Source organism: Galeopterus variegatus, unplaced genomic scaffold (assembly GCF_000696425.1).
Source record: "Galeopterus variegatus unplaced genomic scaffold, G_variegatus-3.0.2 Scaffold947, whole genome shotgun sequence".
Lineage (NCBI taxonomy): Eukaryota > Metazoa > Chordata > Mammalia > Dermoptera > Cynocephalidae > Galeopterus > Galeopterus variegatus.
In genome coordinates, this window is record NW_007727058.1 from 410,108 (window position 1) to 431,259 (window position 21,152).

The 21,152-nt window shown below is 56.1% G+C and overlaps 3 protein-coding genes across 3 annotated transcripts in view; 2 read left to right on the forward strand and 1 right to left on the reverse strand.

Moving 5' to 3' along the window:
* The window catches only part of PRSS46 (protease, serine, 46), a 22,965-nt gene extending 22,296 nt beyond the window's left edge, over window positions 1-669 (forward strand). Inside the window, exon 5 of the mRNA XM_008573653.1 lies at window positions 415-669. Within this exon, the coding sequence (XP_008571875.1) occupies window positions 415-669 (255 nt within the window). The remainder of the gene's footprint in view (window positions 1-414) is intronic.
* A 1,875-nt stretch (window positions 670-2,544) lies between these two features.
* PRSS50 (protease, serine, 50) lies at window positions 2,545-8,050 on the forward strand. Its single transcript, XM_008573658.1, has 6 exons — window positions 2,545-2,662; window positions 2,738-2,935; window positions 4,400-4,562; window positions 5,582-5,865; window positions 7,095-7,261; window positions 7,691-8,050. Exons 1-6 carry the CDS (start codon window positions 2,545-2,547, stop codon window positions 7,925-7,927), a joined length of 1,167 nt encoding a protein of 388 aa, XP_008571880.1. The 3' UTR covers window positions 7,928-8,050.
* A 2,312-nt stretch (window positions 8,051-10,362) lies between these two features.
* TMIE (transmembrane inner ear) lies at window positions 10,363-18,547 on the reverse strand. Its single transcript, XM_008573654.1, has 4 exons — window positions 18,452-18,547; window positions 14,555-14,672; window positions 10,779-10,928; window positions 10,363-10,460 (listed from the first exon to the last, which is right to left on the reverse strand). Exons 1-4 carry the CDS (start codon window positions 18,545-18,547, stop codon window positions 10,363-10,365), a joined length of 462 nt encoding a protein of 153 aa, XP_008571876.1.
* Between the last annotated feature and the right edge of the window lie 2,605 nt (window positions 18,548-21,152).

A 21,152-nucleotide genomic window follows, 5' to 3' on the forward strand; every position in this document is an offset into this window, starting at 1 on the left:
GAACCCTCGGCGGGAGCGCCACCGCGCTCCCAAGCGGCGCACTGTAGCAGTGCACCACCGGGCCGGCCCCATGCACCCATTTTTGCACAAAAAGAGGGAGGCTGGTTTGCACTTCAAACAGCTCACTCTGCAAGCAGGATTGTAGGAAAGACAAAGGTCAATGGCAATACCTTGGAGGCCCACCAGGATTTAGGGAGAAGGCAGAGGAGGGAACCAGGGAGTTATGGGCAGAGAGTTAGCAGAATGAAGAGAGAGGCCAGCATGTCCCAAGCTTGGGCCTCGGTGCAGAGCTTACGTGTCACGAACAAGTTCATGGCCATGTCTTGTTCTTGAGGACAGCACAGGCCTAATACAGCTCATTCTGAGGAGGCCCTCCTGCGGCCATCCTTATGCTTCCCTTCCTCTCCTCTGCAGGCTAACTCTGGCAGCTCCCTTGTCTGCCAAGTGAACAAGACCTGGATTCAGATGGGAGTGGTGAGCTGGGGCTTTGGCTGTGGCCGGCGCCAGTACCCGACCATCTACACCAGCACCTCTTACTTCACCCAGTGGATCAAGACACGGGTTGCAGACGTGAGGTTCATCAGTAGGGCTGACCCTGCCTTCCTGAGCCCAGTCTTCCTCACTGCCTACATTCTGCTAGTCTCCTTGGGCTCTCTGTGGCTCCTGTGAGCTTTGTGTCTAGGGTGGTCAATCCTGAAGGTTGCTTCTCCCTCCCCTCTGTTTTGCCCTCAGGAGAAGTGGAGACTATAGTTTGCACAGGACATCAGGGCAGTGACCTTGGGGGAGGGTTCCAGAGCCACTGTTTTTTTGGTTGTTCAATGAAAGAGATGCTCTTGAATTCTGAGCCACTGAAGTCATCATCTTTTCTCTTGACTTTGGTTGGAGCCCTTCAGAACCTCCCTCACCACCAACAGTCCTGGCTGTCCTCTCAAGATGAGCCTTCCTTGATAGTCTTACCCCATGTCTGTCTTGTGCTTGTTGTGTGACCTCCTTGGGAGATTGTTCCCCTTTCTTGCTGCAGTTTAGTCTTCCACCAAATACGGGGTTGCAGTCCCTGCTCAGTCATCCCAGCATTCCAGCAATCCCCCAGGTCCTCATGGCCCTCTGCTAGGTATCTGAAAAACACTTTCCCTCAGGTCTTCCTGCAAGTGTTGGCCTCTTTCCAAGAAACTCACAATGGCCAGATCACACACTCACATGTGGACCGTGTTCCCGAACCCACAGGCCTCTGCCAGCACCTCATATCTTCCTGAGGGTCTGCAGAACCTGACCCGTCCGTACTCCCTCCCTGGCAGGGGTGGGGGTGTGGGGGCAGCAGGAGTGCCTGCTTAGAGGATGAATGTGTGTGACTTTACTGTGAGCTCCTGAGCTGCCTCATTGACCTCCATCAGACTCTAAGAGAGTGAGGAAGGCTGGCTCCAGCTGGCCAGACTGAGGACAGAGCCTTGCCCCTCCTGTCAGACCTGGTGGGCCTCAGGTTCAGAGTGGCTACCCACCCTGGTCCCTTGGGGCACCAAAGGGCAATGCATGCTAGTCTTTTCAGAGACTAGAACACTGAATGGCCAGTTTGAGTGCCTCTTCCAAGACCCAGACCCTGACAAATGTTAGAATGTCCTGGTTCGATTTAACTTTCACCTGTTCTTTTATTAAGCTATAATTTTCCAAGGGGCTTTTAAAAAATATTATTATTATTTTTTATTATACATACATGTAGGGTACTCCAAGGGCTTTGAACCAAAGCTTCTCCTAGGATTCCCCCACACTGCCTCTTAAATGTATTATCCATTTGTGTCAATGAATCATCAAAATGTCCCCCAAATCCCAACATACAAAGCGACCTTCTTCCACAACGGCCAGATGGTTACATGCTTTCTCTGTGTAAGGACATTTTGCCTGTGTCATTTTCCCAAAGCAGATGGGTCTGTGAAGCAAGGGACGTTTGTTGAATGGGAGAGCGGTGGGGTGGGGGGAGGAACGTTTGCTTAAAATGATGCAGTCTTTAAAAATTGTTATTTAAAACATGTTAATCTGCTTAATGTCAGTGCCCTGGGGCAAAGTGACACTGCCATTACCAGACAGGAGGTGAGGTCACTTGGAGATCCGGGATGCCAGCCCCAGCGGTTTAGTCTTCATCTCACTACAGGAGGGGTGGCAGCCAGTCCAGAGCAATGGGCCGCAGACTTGAGGAGGCCCAAGAACCAGCAGAGGTTAGGTTGAGCGACTCCAGGAAACTGCTTGGTCAAGAAGAGTGAGAGAGGAGGCGCCAAGGACGGCGGAGGTGTGGCCGAAACAGGGCGGTCAGCGGCAGAGGACACCAGCCCGGGAGGCATGCGGGAGGCCAGTCGCTAGGGGCACCCTCCGGTGCAGACACCAGGAGCAACGTGACGGGTGGCCCCTGGGGGGCGCTCGCGCGGGCCGAGCCCGGAGCATCCTCCCGCCTCCAGCCCCTCGCCCCGCACCCCCCACACTAGAGGACACGGCGGGCATCCAAAGGGGGGCGCCGTCGAGACAAGAGCTCCGCAGCGCACTCACTGCTGTCCCAGGATGGCGCCATGGTGCTGGACACGGGCCTGTGGACAGGGCCCCCAGGAGCCCCAGACGTCTGGCCACTCCCACGCCTGCGCCCCTCTCTTGCTGCTGCTGCTGCTGCTGAGAGCCGAGGGTGAGCCCCACCGCACCCCTCCTCCACTGAGGCCCGCGCCTGTCCCCCTCTCAACTGCTCTGCGTCCTTCTCCAGGTTGCTTGGGCGTGGGCGGAGCCCAGGGGGCGCTGTCCACGGCAGCCCCGGCAGACCCAGGAGTCCCCTGCACTCCCAAGGCCACCTCTCCCTCGGGTGGGCCTCGCCTTCCCCGGCAGGCCCCTACTGTCCAGGCGCTGACTTCCACCATCCAGTTGGAGTCCCCTGTTTCTAATGATTTCTTACCCTGTGAGTACTGTGGACTGGGCAAGGAGGGTGTCAGAGGAGTCTTAAGGACCTTTAATCTCTGGGGGCAGAAGGGATGGGAGGAAGGGGTGGAGAGACGTGGGAGTAGAAGAGACCTTCCTTCTACAAGTGTTTACTGAGCACGGTATTGTGGGCCAGGCCCTGGTCCTGCCTGGAGGACCAGACCATGGGGGGTCTTGTCTTTATAGGGAGGAGGCAGGAAAGTCAGAGGAGCCTGGGCCTGGCTGCAAGTTCTCACCTCCCTGAGCTGGCTGTGGGGCAGGGGGTAGGTGGTCTCTTCTCCTGCTCCAGGCTCTGCCTTGGCCTGTCCCAACTCAGGCTCCCAGCCAGGGACCTTGGAGCTCTCCAGTACAGCTTTCAGGGTGGGCTGTGTGAGCCTCTTCAGGGCACATGCGTAAGACATTCTCTTAAGCAGTGGCTTTCAAGCATGTTTAACTGAGGCCCACATAAGAAATACTTATTATCCTGGGACTTAGCGTGTATAATTGAACTGCCACAGAAAGTCTTACAAACAGGACCTAGCAGTACTCTGTGCTGTGCGTGCTGATATTCTCTTTCCTGTTATCCCTTTAAAAGGCTGGTTATGGTCCACTTACATTGGTTTCACAATCCACTAATCCATTTGGAAAACTCTAGGAGTCGGACTGCTGGGATGTTGGATTTTGCATTTTCAGTCTAAAGATCTATTTTCCAAAGTGGCTGCAGCAATTGACACTCGCAGCGACCAGAGCCTCGCTGTGATTTAAGTCTGTGCTTCCCTGAGGACTAACAGGGCTGAGCTTTTAAAAGGCTGGTTATGGTCCACTTACATTGGTTTCACAATCCACTAATCCATTTGGAAAACTCTAGGAGTCGGACTACTGGGATGTTGGATTTTGCATTTTCAGTCTAAAGATCTATTTTCCAAAGTGGCTGCAGCAATTGACACTCCCAGCGACCAGAGCCTCGCTGTGATTTAAGTCTGTGCTTCCCTGAGGACTAACAGGGCTGAGCAGCTTCTGTGCTCATTTGCTGCTGGGGCTTCCTCCTCAGGATGTACCTGTTTGTACACATTGCCCATTTTTCTGTTAGGTTGTCTATCTTTTTCTCACTGAATCCCAGGAGGGAGGTTCCCAGAGAAGGGAGAAGGGTCTGCCTTGGCCACAGTAGGGGGGATGGGACAAGTTTGTGAAGGGCCTGGCTGGAGCCGAGGGTGCTGGGTGGGACAAGGGGCCCAGGTGGCTGCGGATGCTCTAGGGCTTGGGCTCTGGGAATGGGGAGGGATTCCCGGGCAGTGCTGAGGTGCTTCCAAGGCTGGAAACCAGCCCACTTGTGGACAGCCCCATTCCGCGGTGATGAGTGGAAAAGGCTGGAAAGGTGGGAGGTTAGGCTGAGGCGAGAGGAGGGGCATGGCAGGTGCCATGGGGTGTGGCTGGAAGGGCCCATCCCTCATCAAGCTCTTGCCTTCCTCCTCAGCCTGTGGCTACTCCTACGAGCAGGACCCCACCCTCAGGGACCCAGAGGCCATGGCTCGGCGGTGGCCGTGGATGGCCAGTGTGCGGGCCAATGGCACACATATCTGTGCGGGCACCATCATTGCCTCACGGTGGGTGCTGACCGTGGCCCACTGCCTGACCCAGTGAGTTGGGGCCCAAGTGGGGAGGGCAGAGAGGTGTTTGGAGCCATTGAGGGCCCAGTCACCTCGCTCGGCTAGTCTACCAGCTGTGCCCCCTCTGGAATCCCACAGTCACAGCCCCAGCCTCACTCTGGCCCCAAGCAGGTGGGGGCTGAGTCCTGCAAATTCCTTCCTGGGGGTCAGTCTTTTGAGTGTACCCATCCCTGGTTCCCCTCACCTGCCCCTTAGTTGTGTGCAGTCATTCCACAGATAGGGAATGGAGGTTTGGATGCTATCTGTCTGGCCTCCTGCTCCTTGCCACAGGAGGAAGGTCCTAGTTCATTATTTCCATCCCCGGTAATCCCTCTTACTCCTTCCTCCCTTCCTTCAGTCAACAGTCTTACACTCCTTTGAGCCAGAAGCTGGCCTAGGCACTGGAGGCAGAGGGGATGAATCACTCCTTTCAGATTGGTGGGGGAGACAAACAGGCAGATAGGTGTTCACAGGGGAGTCTGGTCAGTGTTGGGACAAAAGAGTGGTTATACTGATGTTCTGGGGCTAGGGGAGTGGCTTGAGGGCTGACCAGTGGAGAAGTGTGTTCCAGGCCTAAGGGCCAACATAGAAGCCCCAAGGGGTAGGCTAGGAGAGGCAGCTAGACAGCCAGGCAGGCTGGTTCCATCGGGCCTGTGCCACCTGCCAGGGACAGCATGGGGTGCTGGCAAGATTCCAGTGGTTGGAACCAGGGAAAACTGGATCCACATCCAAGCTCCACCACTTCCTATCTGTATAGCCCTGAGTGGGTAACTAGGCTTTTCTGAGCCTCAGTTTCCCCCTTCATAAAATGAAGGCTTATTGTGAAGACTGGACCACACTGTGTGCGCAGGGCCCTACTCCCATCTGCTGTGAGAAGGAGGCTCAGGGGGCTTGATGCAGATAGGTGGCCTGCCTGGATTTGCTCAGAAGCAACATTTAGGTGAAAAGCAGGGGCAGGAGGCTGGGTTGGTGCCTGGAGCTGACTGCAGACTTCCCTCATGGTTCCCCAGGAGTGACGTTCTCTATTCAGTGAGGGTGGGGAGCCCATGGATTGACCAGATGACGCAGACTACCTCTGACATCCCGGTGCTCCAGGTCATAGTGAACAGCAGGTACCGGTCCCGGCGATATTGGTCCTGGGTTGGCCGCGCCAACAACATTGGCCTCCTCAAGCTCGAGTGGGTGCTCAGCTACAACAAGTATGTCTGGCCCGTCTGCCTGCCTGGCCTGGACTATGTGCTGAAGGACAGCTCACTCTGCACTGTGACGGGCTGGGGACTTCCCAAAGTTGACGGTGAGTCAGAGCCTCCCCAGATCAGGGCATGGTGTGAAAGAGGAGCTGGGTGCAGGCTGGGGTGCACCACAGGCGGACATTTCTTAGGCACCTTTCCAGGGACCTTCCTGTTGGGCTGTCATCTCTGAAGTCTTCTTCTCTTGAGGGTCTCAGCGGTGAACACCTCCTGGTCACTTGGGCCTCAGGGCCCTTATTGCCTTTGAGCCCACAGGCCTAGTCCAGGGCATGTAAGCAGAACTTCTTTGAAGACAGAGAAGGCACAGAGTAACATCTGGCAGTCCACACTCAATCTCAGGGCATCCCCAAGTGATGCAGCACATCGGAGGTGACATACAGGATTCTCTGTCTGTAAAGTGCTCCCCAGAAGACCACACATGGCTGGCCAGGGGCAGTCTGCACCTGGAGGTTGGGGTCACTCAGAGTCCGCCCAAGGTACCCCCCTCCCCTCAGTGGCTCTCAATCTCTTGTCATTGCAATTCAGAAGCAAGGCCTAGAGAGACAAGGCCATTTCCTGATGGACTCTGGAATGTCCATTCCTTTCAGGGAGCCCCAACCTATAAGAGAACTGCTGTCCTCTGTGGCCTCAAGGAGCCACCTTATTCCAAGACAGCCATCAGGGGCTACAGCCCCAGTGGGAGGAGGTGAGGGGTGACTTTGTCATCCTTGCTGTGCCTGTCTGGGGAGTGGCTGGGAATGGTCAGAAGCCTCCTGTCTCCTCAAGCTCAGGCCAGGGACAGAGACACACTGGTGGAGGTGGGGAGAGGAGGAAGCGGAGCCTCCAGTGGGGTCTGGGAGAAGTGTTTCAACACTTCCACAGATGGGGTCCGGGAAAGCGAGTGGGGGAAGAGGCCTTCGGAAGGACTGAAGAAAAGGAGGGATTTGGACAGAGGCTAGGCAGGCATTTGGGATAGAGAGAATGGCTAAAGCCAAGATGCTGAGGTGGGGATGGAGGGGGTGTTAAGGGGACTTAATGGGCTGGACTCTGCGGGAAGCAAGACCAGGTCCAGCAAGGCCAGATCATGGGCGCCGCCTGCTGCACGGTCTCTGTATCAAGGGCCCTTGAGGTGCCAGCTAGAGCAGTGGGCAGGCTGTGCCTGGAGATCTCCATGGCCGCTGTGTAGCAAGTGGAAGAGGCTAGGGGAGTGGGGAAGAGCAGAGAGGATGGAGATGAGGCGGCTGGCTGTGGGCAGCAGCGATGCGCCATGCCTGAGCGGGGCCCTGTCCTACAGGTGAGTGGCCCCAGTTCCGGACCATTCAGGAGAAGGAAGTCACCATCCTGAACAACAAGGAGTGTGACAGCCTCTACCACAAGTTCTCTAGAATCCCCTCTGTGGTTCGGATCATCAACTCCCAGATGATTTGTGCAGAGGACACCAACAGAGAACACTTCTGCTATGTGAGCGCTCTCCCCTTGCTTGCCACCTCCAAGGGCACCTGGCCAAGAGTGGGGAAAGGGTGTGGGGAGGGGGAGGGGATAAGTGGGTAAAGGGATGGGCAGGGATGATGGGGGGGACATAGGGAGATGGGAGAGGGGAGATGGGGTTGGAGGATGGGGGAAGGAGATGTGGCTGGGAGTGGGGATGGAGGTTGTAGGTGAGAGAGGGGAGGGCGATGGTGGGGAGATAAAGGGTGGGTACTGGGTGGGGGATGAAGTCCTCTGAGGAAGAGTCCTGGGTCTGAAGTACCTCTCACCTGTGTTGACACTGGGGTGCTGTGGAGAGGACCTGATGGGAGGGCATCCTGCTTGTTCCTAAGCTGGGTCACATCTCCCTCAGGCCTTGCCTGGCCTCCCTGACCCTTTTTACTCCCCCACCCCTCCCTGCAGGAGATAACTGGTGAGCCGTTGGTCTGCCCTTCGGAGGGCGTGTGGTACCTGGTAGGAATGGTGAGCTGGGGCGCAGGCTGCAACCAGAGCGAGGCCCCACCCATCTACCTACGTGTCTCTTCCTACCAGCATTGGATTCGGGACCGCCGCAACGGGCAGCCCCTGGCCCTGCTGGCCCCATCCAGGACCCTGCTCCTGGCACTACCACTGCCCCTCAGTCTCCTTGCTGCACCCTGACATGCTGTGTGCTGTCCCTGGGTGTGTCCTCCCACACCCAGGCCCCTCCTCGCACTGTGTGCCCAGAATGCTGCAGGTGCAGCTCTCATGGCCCTGCAAGGCAGGGAGAGACGTGGTGCTCAATTAAACACTTCTCTTTCCCATGCCTCCTTCTTCCCGGGCCTCGGAGGCCCCTCGCTCCCTGAGCCTGCTCTAGTGGGAAACAAGTGAACAAGATAGGGGTGGGCTGGGGGACTCCAGGCAGTTTATACTGAGAAGCGCAGAGACCCTTGGGATCTGTCTACTCCATTCAAAGGTTTGGGGTGGCTTGTGGAAGGTGGAGGGAGCGTGAAGGGGTGATATTGGGATCAGATAATGGAGGGCCTAGAACGTACTGCCAGGTTGACGCTGGGGCTGCCAGGACAGCTGGAAGCTGGGGTGAGGGTGCAGCTCTGTCTGAGCTGGGAGGTGAGTGAATTCTTTCTGTGATACTTTAGAGGGAATTGGGCTCTCCTCCACTTTGGCTGCCTTCTGAGCAGTGGTTAGACCACACCCTTTCACTGCCCCAAAGAGCCATAGTGAACTGTGACCTTCTAGCTCTGCCCCCTACCTGGAGCTACCATCAGCAGCCATATCTGCCCATAAAGGGCTAGTGAAGGCCCCAAGTAAGCGGTAGGGAAGATAGAGCCCAGCTCTGGACCTCCCTCAGGCCACACCAATTGCTGCTGTATGTGACCTTGAGTGTCCTGCCCCTCTGGACTTCTGCTGCCAGCCACATAGGAGGGTTCTGGTCCATATGGGTAGAATGACCTTTGCCAATGCTACACAAGAAGCCCATAGCCTTCTTCAACAGCAGAGAACAGCCTGCTGCTCCCATCTGGTAGCTCCAGCGGTGGCCCTTCTGCAGCCTCTGTTCCCTCACTGCCCCCAAGACCCCACGTCATACTCCTTCCTCATGTCAGCCTGGATTACTCTCCTTGCATGATGATCATGATGGTGATCAGGTCCATGTCAGGAGCCAGGTTTGACTCTTCTGTGTCCCCAGCACCAGGCTCAGACCATCAAAGGCCTATTGAAAGCCAGGGGGTGGAGTACATGGGAGTCGCATCAACCTAGCGTCCGGCAGAGCCTTGATGCCTGCCTCGGAGGTGGCCCTGGAGCTGCAGCTGCCCCTCCGCCTCTTAGCCACCATTTCTTCCTCTGTCTCATCTTAATTTGGGCTGGAAGAAGATTCAGAGGGTCGGGGAACTGCAGCTGGCCTGAGCCAGCTGTGTCACCCTCCACTTACGACGGAGATGCTCCAGGAAGAGCATCCTGAGGTCATCTCAGGAGGCGGTTTATGTGCAGGTCTGAGAAGGCACTCAGCTTTATTTAAAAATCTCTGCAGTCTGCTTTCCAGCAGCGCCCCAGCTCAGAAATCTCTGTGTCTCCCGAGTCGAGTCTCCAGTTGCCATCGGGAAGCCCCTCTGCGCACCTCCCCTCCCTGAGGATTCAGCCCCCAGGGATGTTTGGGCAGAGATGCTTCTTTTAGGTGCCAGGAGTGGAAAGTGGTAGAAGAGGAAGCTTTGTGCTGTTAGGAGGCCGTTTGTGCTCTGCTGTAACCCCCTATGCCCTGAGACCTCCTGCTATAGCTGGGCATAGAAAGGGCCACCAGAACAGCCTGTGGGTCTCCTTGACTTCTCAAACATTCCCTGATTCCCAAGAGAGGGTCCAAGCCCTAGCTTTCTTCCCTGCTCCCACCAGCCCACTGGCCTCAGCCCCCTGCCCTCCTGCCCTCTGAGCCCCTGGGCCTCATGCTGGGCCTCCTAGCAGCCTCAGGTTCATCACAGCGTCACAGTGTGTGAGACAAGTGGGTCCCATGGCCTTGAGCTTGGTGTCTGCTGGGCTGGGGGTTCTCCTGCTTCTGGGACCATCTCTACTCACTCCCCTGGGCCAGAACCCCTGCCAGGCTTGGAGCAGTCTCCTTGCCATCAGGGCTGCCACCTGGCTGAGTCAGCAATCCTCTCTCCCTCTTCATGGCCAGTCTAGGTGTGGCCTCACACCCCAACCCATTCAGCTCAGCCATCCCCTTCCAGAAGGAACCCCACATCTTGTTACTCCATAGCCACTGCTGTCCCTTGCAGAAAGGGTGGGACAGAGGCATCCTGGGTGGGGAGAGCAGTGTGAGGCCACTCTGCATCTGCAGAGAGACAGTGGCCCCAGACCACCTTTGCTGAGGAAGGTGCTCACATGGATGGGGAGAAAGGAGCAAAGTCCAAGCTGGAAGGCAGGACACCTGGTGTAGTCTTGTCCTCGACCCTGATGGGCTGTGAAGACGTGGCCATGGGCCTCAGCTTCCCCCTCTGACCACAGCCTCTGTGGTCCATGTATGAGTTCGAGTCCAAGATGCCTGGATCCTGGCCAGGGCTTGAGCTCCAGAGCCTGCCAGCCCCAGCGCCACCTCCAGGATGCGCCCCTCACTTCTCTCCTTTCTTCTTGGCTTTGTTCTTCTCCTCCTCCTCTACCTTGATGGCCACCGTGTCCACGCTGTCCTTCTTCTTCTTCTTCTTATCCTCTGTGGGGTAGGGGAGAGAGGCTGTGTGATAGTGGTGAGACAAGGTCCTGGGCCCAGCAGCCTCAGGGGGAAGGGTCCCAAGCCCCCCACATCCTGTCCTTTACTTCCTCCTTCCAAAGCTCTCCCACTGGAGAATAGACTCCTTGTTCTACTTGCCTCACTCTGACCAATTTCCATGCTCCGGTCTCCTGGGACAGGGCCGGGTCCCCTCCCTGCACCTGCTGCAAGTGGAGGGTAGGAGAAGGGAGAGTCCAGGCAGCAGCACTGAGGAACTGGCCGGCTCAGCAGCGTCAGCTGGGGCTGGGCAGGGCTACTCACCTCCGGGGATTTCTGTGAGTTCATTGAGAGGCGGCACAGTCTCCAACTTGTCCGTGTACATCTTGGCTGCCTTTCGCTGCAGGTACCGGGCTTCGATCTCCTTCCGGGTCCGTGGCACGCGACAATTGAAGACACAGCACAGGGTGATAACTGTAGGGAGGGCAGAGCAGGCCTGGCAGGGCTGGGCCTCAGGTACCCCAGGTATGGCACCCAAACTTCAGGCCTGCCTCCATCCGCCTATGTGTGTCTTACCCAAGGGACTCCAGCAGGAGGCTCATCATCTTACAAAACCCCTGTGGGCCCTAAGGTTTCCAAGGTGGCTTTCCTGAGCAGGGCTGACTTCATGCAGCTGCGCAGGCCCCACGTTTAGAAGGGTATTGTGCCTGATTTAATGCTGTCCTGTAAAATTCTTTTTTTTTTTTTTTTTTTTAAAGATGACCGGTAAGGGGATCTTAACCCTTGACTTGGTGTTGTCAGCTAACCGGCCATCCCTATATGGGATCCGAACCCATGGCCTTGGTTTTATCAGCGCCTCACTCTCCCGAGTGAGCTACAGGTCAGCCCCTCCTGTAAAATTCTTAATAGCTTTTGAACAAGGAGCCTCATATTTTCATTTTGCACTGGCCTTGTAAATTATGTAGCCGGTCTTGGTCCTGAGGGGCTTTCTGACTAGACTAGGAACTAGTGGGGGGTAAGGCAGAGGGCTGTGTTGTGACTAAGCCATAGTTTCCTAGAGACCATCCTGTGCTTCCAACCCAGGCTATAGTGCATTCTAGTTGCATTCCAGTGCATTCTAGTTTTTCCTCCCCAGGTCTTTGAGAGCTGGGCCAGAGCTGCCTCGGACTCCTTCCCTGAGGATAAGCCTTCGTTCCTCCTGGGTGGGGAGGGAGCTGGGGAGAGGGCACAGATCCTGCCCTGGGGCGTTCCCCTCAGACTGAGTTATTCTAGGAGCGGTTTTCCGGCCGAGGGCAGCTGCACCCACGCCAGTTGGGCCGGGGCATGGAACTGTCCTGTCTAGTGATGGGTAGGGCAGGGCAGGGCTGCCAGGACCTGGCTGGACTGAGTTTATTTTTTTAAGGCCCCCACAGCCTGACCACCTTGGCTCCAGCCCCAGGGGAGGGGATAGAGCTGGTTCCTATTATAAATCAGATGATCAGACATAACTTCCTGGCAGACTCCTGGGGGCAGAAGGGCCCAGGCAGGACAAGCCAGGCCTATTTTGGGGAAGATGGTTCAGACCTATGTAGCCTGGGCTGACGCAACCTTTGGGGTCATCTTGTGCAACCAAGTCAGTGTCCCTTTAGCCAAATATTGTGGTCCTACTGGATCTCATCCAGGCTCACAGAATGAACGAAAAGAGTGAATGAATGAATGAGATGGTTCTTGCTGCTGGGAACAGAACTGGACTCCTGAATGAATGGATTAGGGAGCCAAGAGCATCCAGGCACACATTGGGGTGGGGGTGGTGGGTGCTGCATGAGGGACCCAGCAGTAGGTCTGACTACACCACTGTGAGGGGATAGACCTGAGCAGACAGCAGGCCTTTGTTATCCAAAGAGCTGGGTTCTGGTCTTCTCTAGAGACCCAAGGTTAGTCCCCCACCTCGACCTTACTGGCTTGGGCCACTTCTTCTAGCCACCCCACCGGGCACCTCCTTGGGACCATGGTTAGGCTCCATGCAGGCTGTTCCCAGGCCCTGGGGGGCTTGGGCTTCAAAGGGAGCTCAGTGGGCTATTGGCAGCCAGAGCAGGGCTCAAACACTGCTCCTTATTTTACTGCCCCACCTAGCCTGCCCGGTTGCTTGTCTTAAAGAAGGGGAAAAACAAAGTGCTTTGGATTGAGTTCCAGGGCCCCGGTACAGGCTTGGGATACAAGTCCCCAGGGCTCAAGCAGATCCCCAGAGGCACCCCATAGAGCCTCAGCCCCCTCCTTGCAGGGTTCTGGGGTTGGTGCTCCACTAACAGCTGCACCACCTAGGCCCAAGCAGGCCTAAAAGCAGGAAAAATGTTTACTGTCCAGGAGAGATGGGGCTGTATTAATTCCCACTCTCCAGAGCTGTGCAATGGAAGGTAACATGTGCTGACCTGCTGCTCAGGGGCCTTGGGGATAACCCTTACCCTTTCGAGGAAACGGGATTAGGGGTAGGAGAAGGTCTCCGTGGTTGGTGTCTAAGTGCCTCTTCGGATTTCACACTGTGCAACTTTTTCAGGTGGCCCCAGGCACCTCCATCCTTGGGGCTAAGCAGAGCCCCAGAGAGGATGTTGGGATTAGGGGTAGGAGAAGGTCTCCGTGGTTGGTGTCTAAGTGCCTCTTCGGATTTCACACTGTGCAACTTTTTTCAGGTGGCCCCAGGCACCTCCATCCTTGGGGCTAAGCAGAGCCCCAGAGAGGATGTTGTATGTCTTGAGGCCCCAGGCCTCTTTCTCCTGCTCCCTGGGGTGCCCCAGAGTTGCTCCCTAAACATCTCCTGTGACTCCTGCAGGGCAGATAGCTCCCCCAACCCTGTCTCTTTGTGCTATGGGTTGTCTCTCTCTCTGGACACCTGGGCTGAGGCTGCAGGCACACCTGTCTGTCCTTTGGGCCTCCTCTAAGATGTCTGGCTGGTTCTCAGCCTCAGCTGTGAACAAAATGCAGCCTCTTGCTCATAGGGTGTGTGTGGGGGGCATGCAGATATTTTCTCTTGGGAGGGCACTTCTGGTGCCAGGAGAAGCACATGCAAATCAGATGTCAAGTATTCTTGGAGCCCCTCACATCTGGAGGGCCCTCTGTGGGCCACTCTGCCCTCCGTGGTACCTCATCCAGGGACAGCTCCAGCTAGAACTTAAACTCAGCTTTAGTGTTCAGTGAATGCCCGATAGGGGTTATCTGAGACCTTGTGTGGAGGCCACATTTCCTCCCAGCCTCTGCTCATACCATTCCCTCTGCCTGGAATGCTTTTCAAGCAGTCTTGCCTGGCAAAACCCCACCCATCCTCCCACTGGCCTGCAGCTCAGAGGACTCCTCTCTGAAGCCTTTGCAGGGGGAGTGGGTTTCTCTCCCTTTGCTGCCTGCACCCAGATACTATATTTTTACCTCATGGGAAACTCTGTCAGACTCTGTTTTGTGCCATGGCAACCTCCCCACCTGGCCTGCATTTCATGTGACTTTCTGCCCCCCTTCCCTAACTCCAGACCCCCATTCTGGGAGGAGGGTGGAGAGGAGCATGCCAAGCCTGATTCTGCTGCGACTTTGCATGAAGAAGCTCCCAGACCCCAGGAGAGGAATGGGTCTCCTGCTTTTAATTGAGACGGGTGTGAGTCATTCCTGGGAAATGGTATTTGACAAAGCAGGGTTCAAAGCCTGGGAGCCACATCTGCTAGGCGTCTGGGGAGCCTCTGGTGGAGGGTGGCCTTGTTGGGGCCCCTTGGGTGTGGGTCCTTTAAGCTGGCCAAACTGCAGGAAAAGCATGAAGAAGCCAGCCATAGGGAAAAATGACACGTCCTCTCCTCGGTTCAGTGGAGTTCCCTGTAATTACTGTAATTGCTGTGTGGCTGCCTCCCTGGGTCCGGCAAAATACTTCGGGTCACCACTGGTCTGTCAGCCCTCCACAGGGACTTTGTGTGGATCGGGAGGTGCCAGAAACCATGATGGGCTTCCTGCGGTCTCCTGGCCTGCTTACACTGCTCGGAATTGCTGCTCTGAGCCTGTGGGGGTGGTGCTGGGTGGGGTCGGGGGTGCTGAGGGGGTGCAGTGCTCCCACTGTGGTGTGGCAGAAAGGGCAGGGAGCAGCTACTCACTGATAGACAACACGAAGAGCGAAAAGATGCCCACCACGTGCCACAGGCGCATGTCCCAGAATACCACTGTCTCCTTGGTCAGCGGGGGTGGCTTGGGCTTGGGTGGGGCCGTGCTGGGCTGTGGGTCAGGAGAGAAGGAAGTGAGCCAGGCAGAAGCCAGGGGCTGGGACCAGGCCAAGAGAGGCCCAGGTCTCAGCATGGATTTGGCCCAAGCATTTCAGAATCTCCTAAAATCAAGCATCTTAGACATTCACAATGAATACCCTAGACCTTGGGCAGTTCCTGATTTAGAACAAGAGAACTGAGCAGAGCCCCAGACCACAGAGCCAGTGACTTGGAGCGGAAGGATGGTCGATGCTTGGGGAAACCAAGGCTGGGAAGAGAAAACATGGACAACCTGTCCTGGCTAGGTTAAAGGCTCCTTTGGGCACTCACTCCCACTCCAATCCTGGGTCCCACACAGGCAGATGGGGTCTCAGGACCAAGGCCAGAGACAAGGCCAGGCCTGTGCTGCGCTGGTGGACTGGCTTTGCTTTCATGTCTCTCCAGTGGGGGCTGGGGTGTGGAGCTGGGAGTCAGGGTCCTAGGGCTCTGCCACCTGGCCAGGACCCCAGCAGGTGGCCTCATAAAGTCACCCACCCTATTGGGAGTCACTCTGACCAGAAAGCTAGGCCGGAGTACTCACAGGACAGGACTAGATAAATATTGTAAATAGTCTGTAGGGCAGTAGTGACACCTGGAGGCCAAAAGATGTAAGTGTGGCTGCAGCAAGCCTGAGCAGAGCACAGCCAGCCACTTCCCACCTTCCCAGTGGGACATTACCCTGTCCTGGGCATCTGAGGGGACATGACCCTGCATGGGGGGTGTGAGAGGACATGATCATGTCCGGGGGGCTGAAGGGACATGACTGTGCCCCAGGGTCTAGGGGACACAGTGCTGCCCCAGGTCTGAGGGTCCAGCCCTGCTCTGGGTATCTAGGGGAACAGAGTCCTGACCCAGAATATGAGGGTAACCTCATGTCTAGGGGACATGGAACTGCCTTCTGTGTCTCAAGGGGACATAGCCCTGTCCTCTGGAATCGGAGCAAGACTTGTCCCTGACCAGAAGTCATGTATGATCCTGTCTCTGACACCAAGTTTAGTTGATGGGAGAGGGTGGGGTCAGTGCTCAGAGGGAGAGAGGACCCTGGGGCACCTGTGTGATATTTGTTCTCTGATTAACCAAATAAATACAGGCATGAGGAGTCCCTTCTGGCTCTCTGGGAGGAAAGGCAACCTATTGCTCAACCATCCCCCCACCCCCACCCCCTGCCACCACCCGGGTCCATAAACATGGATTGGTACCTACCATGAGTCAGGTACTTCCTCATCTAATGAACTCCACCCTTCAGCATGGGTTGGGGACACTCGGGGAGGATTAGTGACCTGTCCCACATAACCCCGAGGATCTGTGGGCCAGGGATCAATACATGATTCCTGGCTCTTTTTGCCTTGCCAGGGTTAACTAGGGTGGATGTCTTCTTTCCTCTGGACTTCAGTTTTTCCATCTGTGATTGGAGTGGGGTAGTTCCAGGAGTCTCTGGGGACTCTTTCTACCCAACCTGATGGTAAAATTGACAAGAAAACAACACTCCTGCATGTATGTGTGGGTCAGACACATGTACCTGGGTTTGGGGAACATGTGTGGGGTCAGGCACATGTGCGTATGTACAGGGCACATGTGTGGGGAGTCAGACACATGTATGTAGTGGTGGACACACGTGGCATCAGGCACACATTCATGGGTACAGGGCACATGTGTGTAGGGTGGGGTACACATTTATGAGCACAGGGCATGTGTGTGGTTGGAGCACATGTAGATGTAAGTCAGGCACATGTCTGTGGCATTGGGTCAAGGTCTTGGCAGTGGCAGAGTTCCCAAATTCTAAGGCCCAGTGTGTTGGCCCAGCTGGGGTGGATGATTGGAAGACTCCAAGGGCCAGTGTAAAGTTCTCAGATTCTGAGCCACGGCAGCTGCGAGCTCACTTCCTACACGTTCTTGCTCCAGCCTTTAAGCCAGGCATGCTTTCTCACTCCTGATGGAGGTCTTGGGTAGAGGCTAGCCAGTAATAGCCAGACAACTCTTCATGGTGGGCCCTGCTGGGGTCTGAATGCTGAAGTGTGGAAGCCCCCACCTCCTTCAGAAATGCACAGTCTGATGGAGGATGATGCCGGCAGGATAGGGGCAGGTGGTGACATGGACTCCCGCCCTGCCCAATGTCTCCGGTGTTTCCCTGGAGGGAAGGGCTAGACTTGCTCAGACTGTAGGCAGATGGCAGGCAAAGGGACTGCTAGTACAATTTCCCATGATGGGCTGGAAGGAGATGAGTTCCTAGGGGGTCAGGGAGAAGAGTCCTTGGTTCAGAACTAACTTGACCCCCGTCTCCAGCCTTCTGCCTGAAACCAGGCCTACTCAGCTTCTACACCCAAGGCTTCAGGGCAGCCAGTGAGGGGCCCAAGTACACTCCATGGGGCTCAAGCCAGCCTGGCTCCCTTTACAGGGACACTGGAGCTGACACCTGACTCCAGCCCAGCTTCCTGGTCACGCCCCCTAGTCAGTAGCAGTGGGGAAAGGCTGCATCGGGTAGCAGGGCTCTGTCCTGATGTCCCCCTCAGACCCTCCAGTTCAGGGCTGTGTTCCCTCAGAACTCCCCGCCCCCTCCTCCGGGTATGACTCGGTCCTGTCCATTCCATCCTGTCCCCTAGCACCTGCCCCTGGGGGGCTCCCCTGGGCATCTCTCACTTCTGTTTCCCTGCTGCCTCCAGCCTGTCCCCTTCTCTCTGGCTGTAGTTCTTGGGCCTTCCTCCGGGTATGACTCGGTCCTGTCCATTCCATCCTGTCCCCTAGCACCTGCCCCTGGGGGGCTCCCCTGGGCATCTCTCACTGCCTCTCGCACTTCTGTTTCCCTGCTGCCTCCAGCCTGTCCCCTTCTCTCTGGCTGTAGTTCTTGGGCCTTCTCCCTGTGGCCTCGTGCTCCAGAATTCTAGGTCTAGTCTGCCCCCTTCCTATTTGGCTCCCCTTCCAGGCTCAGCAGGAGTGGGGTACAGAGGGGGCCAGGGAGGCTGCAGATGGTGCCCACCTTTTCCCTTCCAGCCCTTCCTGGCCCCAGCCATCCTCTGCACCTCCTCCCAGGCTATCTCAGGAGCTCCTCCCAGCTCTCCCACTATGTGCCCTCTTTCCTTCCAAATCAGAATTCTCCTCTTTCCAAATGAGAATGCATCATGACTCACCCGTGCTCAGAAACCTATAATTCCCTGTTATCACCAGGACTGAGTTAGACTCCCCAGACCCTGGGGACTGCCCTGCCCACCCCCCAACCCCAGGCCTAGTGCTCCATATGGCTGCCCTGCATCCTGCTGCCCCCATCCTCCAACTTGCAATGCCCTCACCGCCTTCATGAAGCTATGTCTCCGCTATTAGACAGGGGTCCCTAGAGGACCTCTGGAGGCAGAGGCCGTTTCCTCCAACAGACCCTAAGTGCAGGGTCTGGATCTCCCCCATCAGACTAGAGGTCAAGGAAATCAAGGGCTGTGCACCTCCCCCACTGGAGGACTGGGGCTGAGTGTCTCCCATCAGACTGGGCAGGGCTGTGTCCCCAGTCAGATGGGGAATCCCTAAGACCAGGGCAAGTCTCCCCCACCAGACTAATGTTTCTGAAATCAGGGTCTGTGTTCTTCTATCAGACCAGGGACCCTAAGAATGGGGGCTGAGTCTCCAGCACAACCTGGCGGCGCTTGGGCCAGGGCTGTGTCACCCCACTAGGCCGGGTCTCCTACGGCAAGAGTAGGGGAGAAAGCCAGCTCCCGGTCCGAGAGGCGCCCCCCAGCCCCGCCGCGCCGCCGCGCCGCCGCGCCTCACCTCCACCAGCTGCCCGGCGACCCCCGCGAAGCAAACTCCCAGCGCGGCGCCGCCCAGCGCCCAGAGCCGCCCCGCGCCTCGCCGCTGCCGCGCCATCTTCGCGCCCGCCGCGCCCGCTCCCTGCAGCCGGGGAAGCCGAGCAATGGGCGGCCCGGGCTGGGCTGCCCGGCGACTGCCCCCGGCCCGCCGCGCTCGGTGGCAGCGAGCTCTGGCAGGCGAGCGGGCATCATTTATTCATCCTCGGTGTCAGGTTCCTGTGCCGCCCGCCCCGCCATCACTGCGGGTGGAACGCCCGCCCCCGACCAGGGACACTGAGGTGGACGTGGTGGGAGGGAGGACAGGGTGGGGTCAGGTCCTTAATCAACAGGTGCCCCTCCCTTTCTCACTCGGGCCTCAGGTTCCACATGTGGGACAAGGGGAGGGGCTGGAATTTGCTGATCTAGGAGGCCCTTCCCATTCTGACATTCTGAATTTGAAAGCCGACTGGACTTGGGGACAAGCGGGGCATAGCCAGCAGGTTGCTATGGTGACAGGCGTTCAGGGATGTCCTGGGTGTTCTGGTCTGGCTTCCTGCCCAGAGGCGGCTCTGGTCGCCCTGGACACCAGAGCTGGAGAGCAGGGATGGGGAGCAAGGGGTGGTATGGTCAGAGCTGCTGGCTGCTGGTACTATGGAAGGTTCCTGAAGGAGCCAGCATCTTCTGCCCCACAGGATAGGGTGGGCTGCAGGACCATTTTCTGACCCTGGCTGACTCTGATGTCAGTCTAGTAAGCCAGGGCCCCAATCTCTCACTGAAGGTGGCCAATACTGCACTCTGGTCCTGCTCCCTTTGTTGAGCCTTGACAATCCTGTGGAGGGGCTGTGGAGACCTGGACTGGGGGAGCTGAAGACTTGGGAAGAGGAGTGGGGAGGCCTGGAGTGGGGGAACTCCTCTGATCCACCCCCTTCCTCCTCCTTTTCTTCTTTCCTTCCGTTATTTATCTCCTGCCTGCTGAGCGCTAGGAAAAGCAGCCGGGTGTTGGACCCCTGCATCTCTCCTCACCAATGACACCAGTGGAGACCTGCCCAGGCGGGGCATGGCCTGGATACCCCCAGTAAGGCCTGCCCTCAGAACTGGGGACCCCATGGATCCAGAATCTCGTGGGGCTCCGGCCTGGAGGTGCCACAGATGGGCAAGGACCAAGGCAGGCTGTAGCAGGGGGCAGAGGGCCAGCTGCAGACACCTGTTAGCCACCTGTTAGCATCAGGGCCTGGAGATGACGGGGCAGGCAGGAAGGTGGGAGAGCTGCTGGCAAAGGGCGACTGGTCCAGGGGATCCACTGAGTACACCCTCAACAAAGTCTGGGGCTGGGTGAGCTGGGCCACCCTGTCCTCCCTAGGCAAACCCTGGCCAGGAAAACAGGAACTCCATGAAAGCCCAAATCACTCACCCAGCTCTTTGCCCCCCACTTCCTCATGCAATTGGTCACAGGCCAGGCTAGGGAAAGCCACACTGACCAGCCAGGGAGGTCACCCTCAGGACATGGGGTCAGAGAGGCCAGACTGGGCTAGATTAAGTGAGCCTGACAGCAGTGTTGGGCAAACTATTACTCCTCTCTGCCTGTTCCCTCTTCTATGGAATGGGGAGAGCAAGACTCCCATCAGGAGCTGAGGTGAGGATGCTGTGGACTAGCTGTGGAGTGCTGGCTCTGCTTAGTAGGACAGGCAGCCCTCTGCTGCTTACAGGGCTCCCATTCGCAGCTCAGCCCAGGGGAGGGGTGTTCTTTTTCTCTATAAAGTTCATCGTCTTTTCCATCCATCAAGAAGTAGAGCAAGCCCAGTGAAGAAATCTGAAAGGGAATACAATCATGTGTGTCCCCATTGTCCCTTGAGATGGCCACTGCTCCATGTGGGTTCTATTTTGCAGGCTCTTGAACACAGCCGAGACCTCGCTGTATTCAGTTTCTTATAACCCTTTGAACCCAGAGCTTTTTACCCAGTACGAGCACCCTAGGTCCCCCTCACACACATGCACGCACAGAGGCTTCGAAGTCAAACTGACATAGACATATATAACAGGGTGTCCCGAAAGCCTTATTGCAGTTTTAAGCTTTAATTACCTCAAAATTATAAAGCTACAGATTTATAAGAAACACCACTTGAAAGTAAATTTTGTTCTTTGCCCTCTGAAGATGGCAAAAGTACAAGAGTACTTCCAAAATAGAATTCATGGAAAAATAGAGTTAGAAGATAATATTAGTCTTTCCATGAACTTTTTGAAGATCCCTTATAGGCTGAAAAAAATTGAAGTTATTCAAAATTCACAAAACTAGATTAGCATAAAGATAATTTAAATAATTAAACTTTCAAATTATGTTTCTTGTAAATTTGTAGCTTTTTACTTTATAACTTTTAAAGTTATTAAATCTTAAAACTGCATTAGGACTTTTGGGACATGATACTGATAGCTGTGAACCCTCGAGTTGGCTACTTCACCTCTCTGAGCTTCAGTCCCTCATCTGTAAAACAGGTATAATTCCAGCATCGTGGTGCCTGCACATCACAAGCCTTCATTAAATGCTAGTCATTATGATTATTGTTGTTATTGTTGTTGAAGGCAGTGTAATATCACACTGTATAAAAGCCCAACAGTACCTTTTTTCAATCAATGCCCTATTGTTGGACATTTGCACTGTTTCCAATTCTCCAATATTAAACACCGTG